Raw genomic sequence first — 10,643 nt, forward strand, 5'->3', positions numbered from 1 at the left:
GGAATTGAGCCTGGCCAGGAATCGAACCTGGACCCTGGTGGTGCAAAGCGACACCGCTAACCACTACACCACCATGCCGCCTATGGACAGATCAATATATGTTTATTCTTCCTGCAGTTTGTTTAAAACTGTGGCACTAATAAAAAGCAGTAATGTTAAGCGCAACTATGAGACAAAACACGTGTCATTTCAAACATATCAGCAGCCGTCCGGTCCGTGGTAAGGTCGTGTAGAATACCTGAACTGAGAGCTCCGGCGTAAGTCCTTGCACATTTACTTACAGACCAGCAGCATGCAATTGGAGATTGATTAAAGATTGTTGTTTGTATTCTATACAAATACAAGGAAATATACAGCACAAGGCCATTAAAGTTCAAACTGTCCACATGTTTAACATAGTTACTTAAAATTGACAAAAAGTATAGGTATGGAAATTTATAAATAGCTTAGTACCTTAGTACACTTGATATGAAGACTTTGGGAATTGCAGGAGGCTTTAAGCCAGTCCCAGGGAACTCGCTCATGGGGCAGGGTACACCCAGGATGTAGTGTCAATCCATCACACTGCATTGGATTGTAGGTGGAAACCCGCCAAGCATTGAGAGAACATGCAAATTCCACGTACACACAGACACGAGGTGGGAATCAAACACCCTATCCTGAAGGTGTGATGTGATAACTACACCACCATGCCGATGGACCAATGATGTCCAATGACCAGTGGTCATTGGGAAACTATGGTCATGAGTGATTGGTTATTAGAAATAATTGTGATCAGTGGGTAGTCTGGATCTGGAAGAGAGGACCTTGACCAAAGCGCTGTCCAGCATGTCCAACACCAGTCACCCACTGTTTCAAAGCATGTTCAGGGGCAGACTTTTATCACAGAGCTGCCATACTGACAGGATCAGGAAATCCTTTGTTCCCAGGCCATACATGTCAACTCCTCTTTACAGAGCCTGGGGACTTGATTGAGATTCTTGGTCATGAACGTCCCGTAGTCACTACTCATTATTCATGTAGCTCTCCTTTCGTAAAGGCTTCTACCACACATCTTGTGTCCTGATCTACATTGACCTTCATTATCTCACTTTTTGCACTGATTTCACTTTTGATTGCTGTTTCTTTCAACATTACACCTCCTTATTCTTCTATATTTTACACATTTTCACCTCATTCTTTTTATATATTTTTCTTTGTATATTATATATGTTATACTTTGTGGAGTGTATATTATACTTTAGGTTTCTTCAAGTCATTCAGTTGAAGCATGGATTGACGATCTTGCGAGTGCAAATACATGTCTATTGTATTACTATCTTTGTTACTGGATGTTTTTACTTTTCTTTGGGAAATCGATCTAGTCCAAAAACCTACTCTTACAAATTAGAACTTTATTCTCTGTAATCTACTCAGGCCACTTCACTTCGCTTCAACTCCGATCTAACGTCCAGGCCCCATAATACTCAACTCCGCCTAATGTGCCAAAGTAGTCACTTCCACTATTCCCCCTGCTTGACCCACCCTTGATTGTCAAGTTTCAAAAACAAATTCCAGACCAAAAAATCAAACGTGCAATGGAATGCTCATTCTACTATTCATTTCTACATCCGCAGAAACCATTTGATCAAGATTTGAGCCTCATACCTCGTCACATCACTGCCGGGTCCTTTCCGGCATGTAAACATGTCTCACAAAGAATTGTCTCCTTAAAGAAGCTAAATCTGTCCATCTAGCTTGGATTGTGAAAAAAATGTCTGTTTAATGGCTGGACTCCAAGGCAAAAAATGTTGTGCTACCTGTTTGCTCATTTTATCACTAGAGGAAAAATGCAGTTTTTTTTTGTTGCTGTTCGTAATGCAAGTGGACCTGCACTTAAAACCCTTTTTTTTTTTTTAAGAAGCAAAGGTCACAAAGTGTACATGTTCACACAGTCCAGAAATTCATGGAACACCTACAAAACTTTGAAAAAACACACACACACTCATACTTGCCTTAATAATGGATAAAACTGACCTTTTGTTAACACTATAAATGTTATAGTGTTAGCAATACGACTTGTATTGTAAAAAAAATAACATTGCATCACTAAGCTAGAAAAGTCATTTAAAAGTCAGATAATACAATGGTGTACGGCATGCACTTACCATTAACATCTTAAGAGCACATACTTCTATGAGGTTTTGTTCAAGTGACATGGACATCAGTTATTTCTTATCAGAGATCTTTTTATGCACAGGATCTTTTCTAGAAAACACTTAGGCCAGGCGTATGACAGCTCAGGGTCACAAACTGCACATTTTCATTATCTTGACTAAATCATTTTTTAAAAGTATCATGATAAACAGGAATAATAGAAAACAAAAAGATTGAGGTTAAATAATTTTAAAGGTTAAATAATCTCACTTTAACTAAGGTTAATTTACTTTCCATGTATGTGTTTAACAAAACATATGCACAAATTTTGGCTGAATTATGCAGGAAATTATAATAGAAGGTATTTACGATACCTCAACAAAATAAAATGATTCACACTTGTGGCCTTCATTTCCTCAAGCTCAATACTTACTAAAAGGAGCATTTAAGCCAATTTCTCATGAATGAAGGCGTGAAACCGATTGAGGTTTAAAGAAGACTTGTGTGGCTCGGAGCCCATCGCCCTCATTCCCATGAACTTTCATCGAGTCGAAAGCTTGATCCTTGAAAATCAATGGATAACAGAAGAGACACGTATCTTTCTGCTGGAACTGTACACACGATCATTCACAAACACTACTCGCTCATTACAGGAACTCAGGAGTTCTCCTGGGAAGCCAGCATCGGTGTAGTGAGAAAACATTCTACCTATTCAAGCATTAATGAAACGCAGGGATAAGTGCATTAGTGTAGTAGTGGATTATATTAGAGATGGAGAGAAAAAAAATCAGTCACGTATCAAAATTCTTTTGTGTGGTGATTCATGTCACATCTTCCAGATTTCATCAAAATGTATTCATACAGTAATGGCGTTAGAAGTAATGTTAAATGTTGTAGTTCCTCTATTGTCCTACAGGTGGACAAACACTGGCAGGAGGCACAGTATCCTGTGTGATAGCAGCGAGTTTAATTAGAATTGTTACTAAATCTGAAAAAAAAAAATTTAATCAGAATATTTATAAAATTATGATACGTGCTGAAGTACAATACAAATCGAATCAGCATGTAGGTATCATATTGGGAGGTCCCTGATGATTCCCTTCCCTAGATGTTACATAGAGAAATAAAGGTAGGTTTTACTGATTGATTGCACAATCAAAAGTCTCAGTTTGACTTGAACGCCCCATGTATGTCCTTACTAATATTACTTAAATAGTTGCACCTTAACTGGATTTAATTTGGATATCAATCATGTCCAAAGGAGTGTTTTGATGACCTTTTACGATCATGGCTTATGAACATGCAATAAAAAAGTACAGTGTCATTAACTCATTATTCAAGTGTTTTAAATAAAGTAGTTTCGTGGTCGTACTTTTAGTTGATTGATAGATGTCTGTCTATAAACCATAGAAGATTTGTTGACGTCAACTAATGTTGTCATGTTGTTATAAATTTAAAATTATATAGTTATGTATAACGCATTTCGGCCTAACATTGAATATTTTATCATTTTTACAGTATCAGTAAAAAAAATATATATCATTTAGCAAGTGATTATAGCATATAAAGGCAAACACATCTCTGTTTGGTCAAAATCTCCTGGTTCCTCTAACAAAAAACACACACACACACACACACACAATCCATTGGCTATTTGAGAGCGCCCCCTGTTGGACAATCATTGTTGTATTTATTGAAAAGGGTTCACTTACGTGGATTATTTCGTAACACATTTATGACAAACACAACTGATATACGGGGAACACATGTGACACTCAGAATGAGCAGGTCTGCACGTATCCTGAGATACTTTTTGAATCACTGTCTGTAATAGCGTAATGAGAAACATGTTTCACAACATTTGTGGTTGTTTTTGCACCAAAAGACAATACACAGAGTCTGACAGAAAGTGAGATCATTTCATGACTATGCTTTGGTGTGTCACATAATAACATAAAAGATTATTATTTGACATGAGACGGAGCACCGGTGCAGGAGTAGTACAGGCGGAAATATAGCCAGGCACTGTCTAGATTAAAAGTTAGAAATCATTGATCGGCACCTAGGTATCGTGATAACATTGTATCGGGTGGTCTCTAAAGACTCCCATCCCTACTAAGCATGCTTTCAGGTTGCAAGCTCATAGCAACAAGTCTGGTACAATAATTAATGCATTTGGAATGTATAGGAGTCTGCTGTTTGAAAAAAGGCAAAAGCTGAATGCCAAAATTGCCGCATTGTGGCACAATTTACAAATTCTGACCTACACGACTTTGACGTATTACATTAACAAGCTAGTGTTTTTTTTTATATGTTTAATTAGCTTTCATGCTTTCCAAACTTTCACTAAAACCCTAATTTGTATGAACAATGTGTCTAAAAACAGTACATACAGTACTGTTCCTTAAAATCAGTTTAAAAAAAATGAGTTTTAAGATATGTCATTATGTTTTCTGAACAGAAGAAAACTTTCCTAAGGAATGTAAGCACTGCCCAATCAATGAGCTTCTTTAAGCCGCCATTTTTGGTATTGTGAAGTTCCGCCGTCGTATCTGTGCAACTGCTCATCTATACAAGCCCATCTGAGTTATAATGAAGCCAACTCTACACATAACCCCTGTTTTGTGTCACAGTCAGACTGTCATGTTGCTCTCTAACAAGCTGACGCACAGCTAATCCTTGCAGGACAGTGTCCCTGTCTGGAGTGTGCGTTTTCTGATGGGACTTCAGACTGGAGCGCTGAGTGAAGCATTTCCCGCACAGGCTGCACTGATACGGTTTCTCTCCGCTGTGCACCACGGCGTGCCTAATCAGATTGCCCTGTTTGGTGAAGCTGCGGCCACACTGGCTGCATGTGTACGGCCTCTCGCCAGTGTGGCTGCGCACGTGCTCTTTCAGCTGGCCAAAGCGCACGAACGTCTTCTCGCAGAATGAGCACCTGAAACGTCGCTCTCCGTCCACGCTTGTTACCCACTGTGCGCGGAAACGTCTGAGTCCGCCACGTCCACGTCCCAAAAATGCCTGATGGGGTATGTTAGACCCGGGCTGGGAAACCATGCCAGCTCTGACTCCGGCATTGCCAGGTCTGGATATGGTCCTGTGCTCCTGGTGTGTGATTGATCCTTCATGCCTCTGTCTTTGTACTATATGATCTGCCTCGTCTCTGCACCAGGCTGGCTGCGGTTGCTCGTGGACGCTGATCTGTCCTACGCCATACATATCTATCTTGTCACTCTGTATAGATTTGACATCATTTCCGGGTTGTTCTATGGCCGTCTCCACAGGCTGAGAGAAGACTGGAAGGTCACATGAAAACTGAGTGGATGTGAAGGATTTCTCTGTTCCTTCTGCCTCATTACTGGTGTCGTTATAAGCAAATCCAAGGTGGTTGGTTTCTTCTTTCCTTTGCTCAGACTCCTCCACCAGAATGACCTCGGCTACTTCTTTTTCTTCCTCTTCTTCCTTTTCAGCTTTCACCTGAAGTCTTAGACTGCCTGGATGCTCCTCACTGCTCGTACTCGGAGAACAAGTGTGTGTGAGGTGCGCTCTCTGTCTTTCTATGTCTTCAGTAAACCGGTTTGGTTCTTCACTTATCTCCTGCGCTGGGGTGAGTGGCTTATTTCCATGATGCTCATAAGGAAACTGTCCTGCAGCAAAAAAAGACACAGGGAAGTTATTTATATTAGAAACACGGCGGAATCCAAGCCAATCATACAGCCCCTGTAATTTCACCCCTGTGCAGTTTTAATTAATGGGAAATCTAGCCATCAAATCCAAAACCAGGCTGCAAACATTTTTATTTTCTGCTGTAAAGTTGAAAATGGTACCATGATTATCAATGGTGATTGAGTTTTTTAGTCCCTTGTGGTCATTCAAGGAAATAAATGTTTTGGCATTTCGTGCCAGTGGGTTTCTGCACCCCATACTACCCCTGACACTGCATGCAGTGCCGGTCCTAATCTTGCCTACAAAACGGAAGAGTTGTATCAGAAAGAGGGTCCGGCGTAAAAACTGTCAAGTTGTGTCAACAGATTGAATGGTCCGTTGTGGCGACAACTTGACGGGAGCAGCCGAAAATAAGTAGGAGTAGGCTGCCACTTGGATCTGATATTTAAGCTGGCACTTAATTTATAAAACCATTCGCTATGCCTGTTCTCTTACCTTCTCCCCTTCTCCATGTGTCATTTTCACTGCCCTCCTCTTTAATCACCGTTGCTGAAGCAGCAGATCTGTCCTCCAGTATCTGGATAGTCTAAAAAGAAGGGCAAGAAACTGCTTTATGAACTTGTCCAGGCTACAAGAGATACAGCGAATAATCATCATCACATAGATATATCTATGGGATTAAATCAGACCTGATGGACGTGCTGCGATGATGCTTCAGGTTCCTCGCGTGTTGGTGGAACAGGCTGTTCAACTCTGCATGCATTTACACCAGTCTCTCTGGCACACTCACTCTGGAAAGGTAACTTCTCAGACGAGCTGCAGATGAACACTAAACATAAAAAAAGAATTAAAAAAAAAGTGAACTTTACATTAATTCTGTTAAAATATGCCATTGTAACATTGTCAGTTTGCTTTTAAAGGAAAAATCCACCCTGAAATTATTCCATCAACAAAGATTAACGGTTTCCCACAATGTTATTGGACTGGCTGTTGAATGTAGCACCAGCGGAAATTTATCACAACCAAAACAGAGAAAGATGCAGCACAGCTTTACTCGTTTAGTTTGTTCAGCTTTGCACCAAAGTCTTCAGGTTGAATTTCTCATTAATATAATTTTACTGGAAATAGTGAAGGATCCATAGCTCCTGCTTGTAATATCAGCGAAAATGACTGATCTCTTGAGTTTCTACAGCACCATAAAAATATCTGTTTAGCAAAACAATGGAAATTTTGTATGAGTCACTCATCTATTTTTGCGTCATTCCTCAATTGCGGTTGTACGAGCAAAATAATCCTCATTGATAACCAATAATCTTATATTCAATTACCTCAAAAGAATATGTAAAAATGTTTTAGACTGACACGGACATTTTTTACTAGAGATGGGGGGAGAAAACAATTTATTAATTTACAATTGGCAATTCATACATCGCCAGCATCGCATCATGCGTGGACAAATTATTTGTCAAGTTTGTCTAGAACTGCAACATAATCTGAAAAAAAACATTTAATTAATGTTTAAATTAATTTGTGATAATAAGAATCACAATACAAATTAAATCAGCACCCAGGTATCATGATAATATCGCATTACAGATAGGGATTCTGTACAAGACCACCTTTTTAAGTATATGGTTAAAGAAAACTAGCCGTACATGGACATGAAAATGGACACAGAGTCATTAAGGTGTCTGTATCCTATATATTTTGTTTTCTTCCTCTTTTTGTGATTATTGGTGAATTGCAACCCAACTAGATGCATACCGCCACCTGCTGTGTCAGAAACTGTAAGCATGTAAGTGAACCTGGGTACGGATCAATATTCAGACAGGTGCCAATCGCGACACCCCCCCTCCCCCCCCCCAAATGAGAAATAAATAAATAAATAAATAAAATGTAATTATCTTTACTCCTTTGACAGACTGTCCATGCTTCTGTGTTGGCCTGACTGGTACGAGAAACATGAGAATTAGTATCAGGTTTTCTTCGCAAAGTATGCGGACACACACAGGGAATTTAGTTCCGGCTGTTTGTAGCTCTCACAACTACAGACTAACATAAAAAACACCGTAATTACAAAACATTTAGTTTGTGATTAAATAAGAGTAAATAAGGCAGGGGGATCCTAAATAGGTGCAGGAGAGTGTACATAAAGGGATTGTAAGGTAGGACATGAGCATGCAATAATATAGCAGGGTTACATTCAATAAGAGCATCAAAAACATAAGACAGTTCATGAATCCCTTAAACTGTTGTTTATTATTGAACATTTCAACTGCACGCCTGCCTTCGAACACAGCCCCACTGAGCTAACCCGTGCACACCTGAGCTCTTACGCACTGTTCACAGTGAATGACCTTAACTGCTTATTAAATTTAACATTTAATTTGGCGGTGTTTCATTTTTCAAAGTCATGTTTAAATGCATTTTATTTTTTTTAAACTAATCTACTGCTGTGTTAACTAATGCACGTGACGTAGCTAGGGTTTTTCCTCAATCCCTTCCCGTCCAAACGCTGCCTTCTCTAAGTTGGATGTCTTAGACCAAGAGTCTAAGTCATTATCAGATAATGCTAGCAACTTGGTTCATTTTGAGATCTTTGGTCTGTTTGCATAGATATTTCATGTTTGTTAAATTGCACCAACGTTCATTTGGAAGTGGACCGAGACGCACCTTGTCAAGCGGTCTCGGTTTGCTTGCTTGACTCGGATGGCAGCGTTCACATTTCTTACACACTAACAGAGCAACCGCACCAGGATTCATTTTAATCAAACCAAACACATCAGGTGAGAACACACATTTGCTGTTGTGAACAATCGTACCCGGGCATGGTACGAAGCAATCGTGTCTAGTGTGAAAGCAAACCGAGAGTGTTTAAATGTTTCTTCTTCTTCCTTTAACAGCACTTGGAATCAAGTAGGTTGGTTACATTACTGCTTTTACTGCAGTAGGTCATTTTCCCAGCCTCATCTTCTCTGAGTCTAATGCTTTTATCCCTAAATCTTGTCTTTAAGTCCTTATCCGGTACTTTGACACACTATTTCATTTCGACAGTACGAACTCGGCATCTAGTTAAAGTTCTGTCCAGTGACATCACCGCCATCTATAGATCCCTCTGTCTCCTCAGCTTCCTTGTCCAGTTTGGTTTTTCCCTTATTATTTTGTCCAGGGTGTCCCCCTGTTCCCTTGTGACGTCTGAGCGGGACACAACCACTAACTTGTCACTGGAATAACAAATACAGCACAAGTATTATTATTAAAAATATAGTAAATATTCCAGTACAAATGTAAATAATGTGTTTAAGGGTGGATTTTCGCTTTAAATGATGATGTTTATGTATTTATGCTAGAACCATCCGACTTATTTGTATAAACGAGATGTACCTTTCCTCCTCCCTCTTCCGCGTACCTTCCTCAGTTCATTCTCCATCACCTGACATTTCCTTTTCAAGCTGTCGATGTCTCTCTGGCTGCGCGAGAGCTCGAGGCGGATCATCGCACAGCTGTCGGCCACGCGCCGGTTAATTTCCTCCGTGGCTGCTTTAGCCAAGACCTCCATAACGGACAGGAGCTGCTCCTGGAAACTGTACTGAGCCATATTGTGGTGTTTTTATTATTATTATTATTTATTTATTTTGCCACACTATACCTTTACGCCCTGAACCAGCCACTTTATAAAACACTCTCGCTGTGAGATAAATACTAATTGTAACATGTCACCGGACAAGCCTGAGAACGCTCGCTTCAAACATAGGCAGATATTTACTTCCGGTTGGGTGCTTACGTCACTACCGTAAACATTTGCGTTTCACTGCAGAGCACCGGTACTGTTTATAAAGTCACTAACAGGAGTTTTATATCTTCTTTGTTAATTATGATGATAACACTCAGTGTATAATATATATTTTTAAATTAAATAAAGATCACACTCTAACATCCATTCACATAGAGGTGTATCATTTGCTGTGAAAGGAGAAAGGGAGTGTTATTCTGAGGATTTATGGAGTCTAAGTTGACAGGGAGCCTAAAAGTGATCACAGAGAGCAAAAGATAAGAAGCTTGTATCACCATCGTCATTATCATCATCATTAAGCACTTTATCCAGGATCTACTGGACACAGGGTCACTGTAGATCTCCAAATGATTATAGAGAGCAAAAGATGAGAAGCTTGTATCACCATCATTATAATCATTAAGCACTTTATCCAGGATCTACACAGGGTCAAAGTAGCTATCCACAATCACACTCGAGCATTTTATCCTGGATCTATACAGGGTCACGGTAGATCTTCGAATGATCATAGAAAGCAAAAGATAAGAAACTTTTCTCATCATCATTATCATCATCATCATCATTATCATCAAAAAGCACCTTTTCAGCATCTACGAAGGGTCAAAGTTGATCTCCATGATCACACTGGAACAATTCACCCTGGATCTACACAAGATCATGGTAGATCACCAAATGATAATAGAGAGCAAAAGATGAAAAGCTTGTCTCATCATCATCGTTATTATTAAGCATTTTTCCAGGATATACGCAGGGTCATGATACATTTCCAAATGATCATAGAGAGCAAGGGATGTGAAGCTTGTATCATTATCATTATAATCATCATTAAGCACTTTATTCGGGTCATGGTGGGTCTCCAAATGATCAAATATAGCAAAAATACTGTAAGTAGACCCTTGTCTCATCATCATCATCATCATTATTAAGCACTAGATCCAGGATCTTTAAAGGGTAAAAGTAGATCTCTATGCTCACACTGGAGGCCTTTATCCTGGAGCACCTTATTCAGGATCTACACAGGGTCATGGTGGATCTCCAAATGATCATA

The 10,643-nt window shown here is 39.6% G+C and overlaps 1 protein-coding gene across 2 annotated transcripts; it reads right to left on the bottom strand.

The window, feature by feature from the left end:
* Window positions 1–3,795: 3,795 nt before the first annotated feature.
* On the bottom strand, window positions 3,796–9,528 carry si:ch211-155e24.3 (uncharacterized protein LOC100150696 homolog). Of its 2 annotated transcripts, XM_053486662.1 has the most exons (5): window positions 9,452–9,494; window positions 9,187–9,386; window positions 6,492–6,631; window positions 6,298–6,388; window positions 3,796–5,783 (listed from the first exon to the last, which is right to left on the bottom strand). In XM_053486662.1, exons 2-5 carry the CDS (start codon window positions 9,359–9,361, stop codon window positions 4,741–4,743), a joined length of 1,449 nt encoding a protein of 482 aa, XP_053342637.1. In that variant the 5' UTR covers window positions 9,362–9,386; window positions 9,452–9,494; the 3' UTR covers window positions 3,796–4,740. The 2 variants fall into 2 exon arrangements, with proteins under 2 accessions (XP_053342637.1, XP_053342636.1); XM_053486661.1 differs by having other exon boundaries at window positions 9,187–9,528.
* Between the last annotated feature and the right edge of the window lie 1,115 nt (window positions 9,529–10,643).

This window comes from Clarias gariepinus, chromosome 25 (assembly GCF_024256425.1).
Source record: "Clarias gariepinus isolate MV-2021 ecotype Netherlands chromosome 25, CGAR_prim_01v2, whole genome shotgun sequence".
Classification (NCBI taxonomy): domain Eukaryota; kingdom Metazoa; phylum Chordata; class Actinopteri; order Siluriformes; family Clariidae; genus Clarias; species Clarias gariepinus.

Excerpts from the sequence above, each read along its gene's own strand:
- si:ch211-155e24.3 (XM_053486661.1), bottom strand. The coding sequence starts at position 9,400 with ATGGCTCAGTACAGTTTCCAGGAGCAGCTCCTGTCCGTTATGGAGGTC. Across the intron at positions 6,632-9,186 it reads CGGAAGAGGGAGGAGGAAAG|TGTTCATCTGCAGCTCGTCT; the intron begins GTACATCTCGTT and ends TTTTATGTTTAG. Across the intron at positions 5,784-6,297 it reads CACATGGAGAAGGGGAGAAG|GACAGTTTCCTTATGAGCAT; the intron begins GTAAGAGAACAG and ends TTTTTGCTGCAG.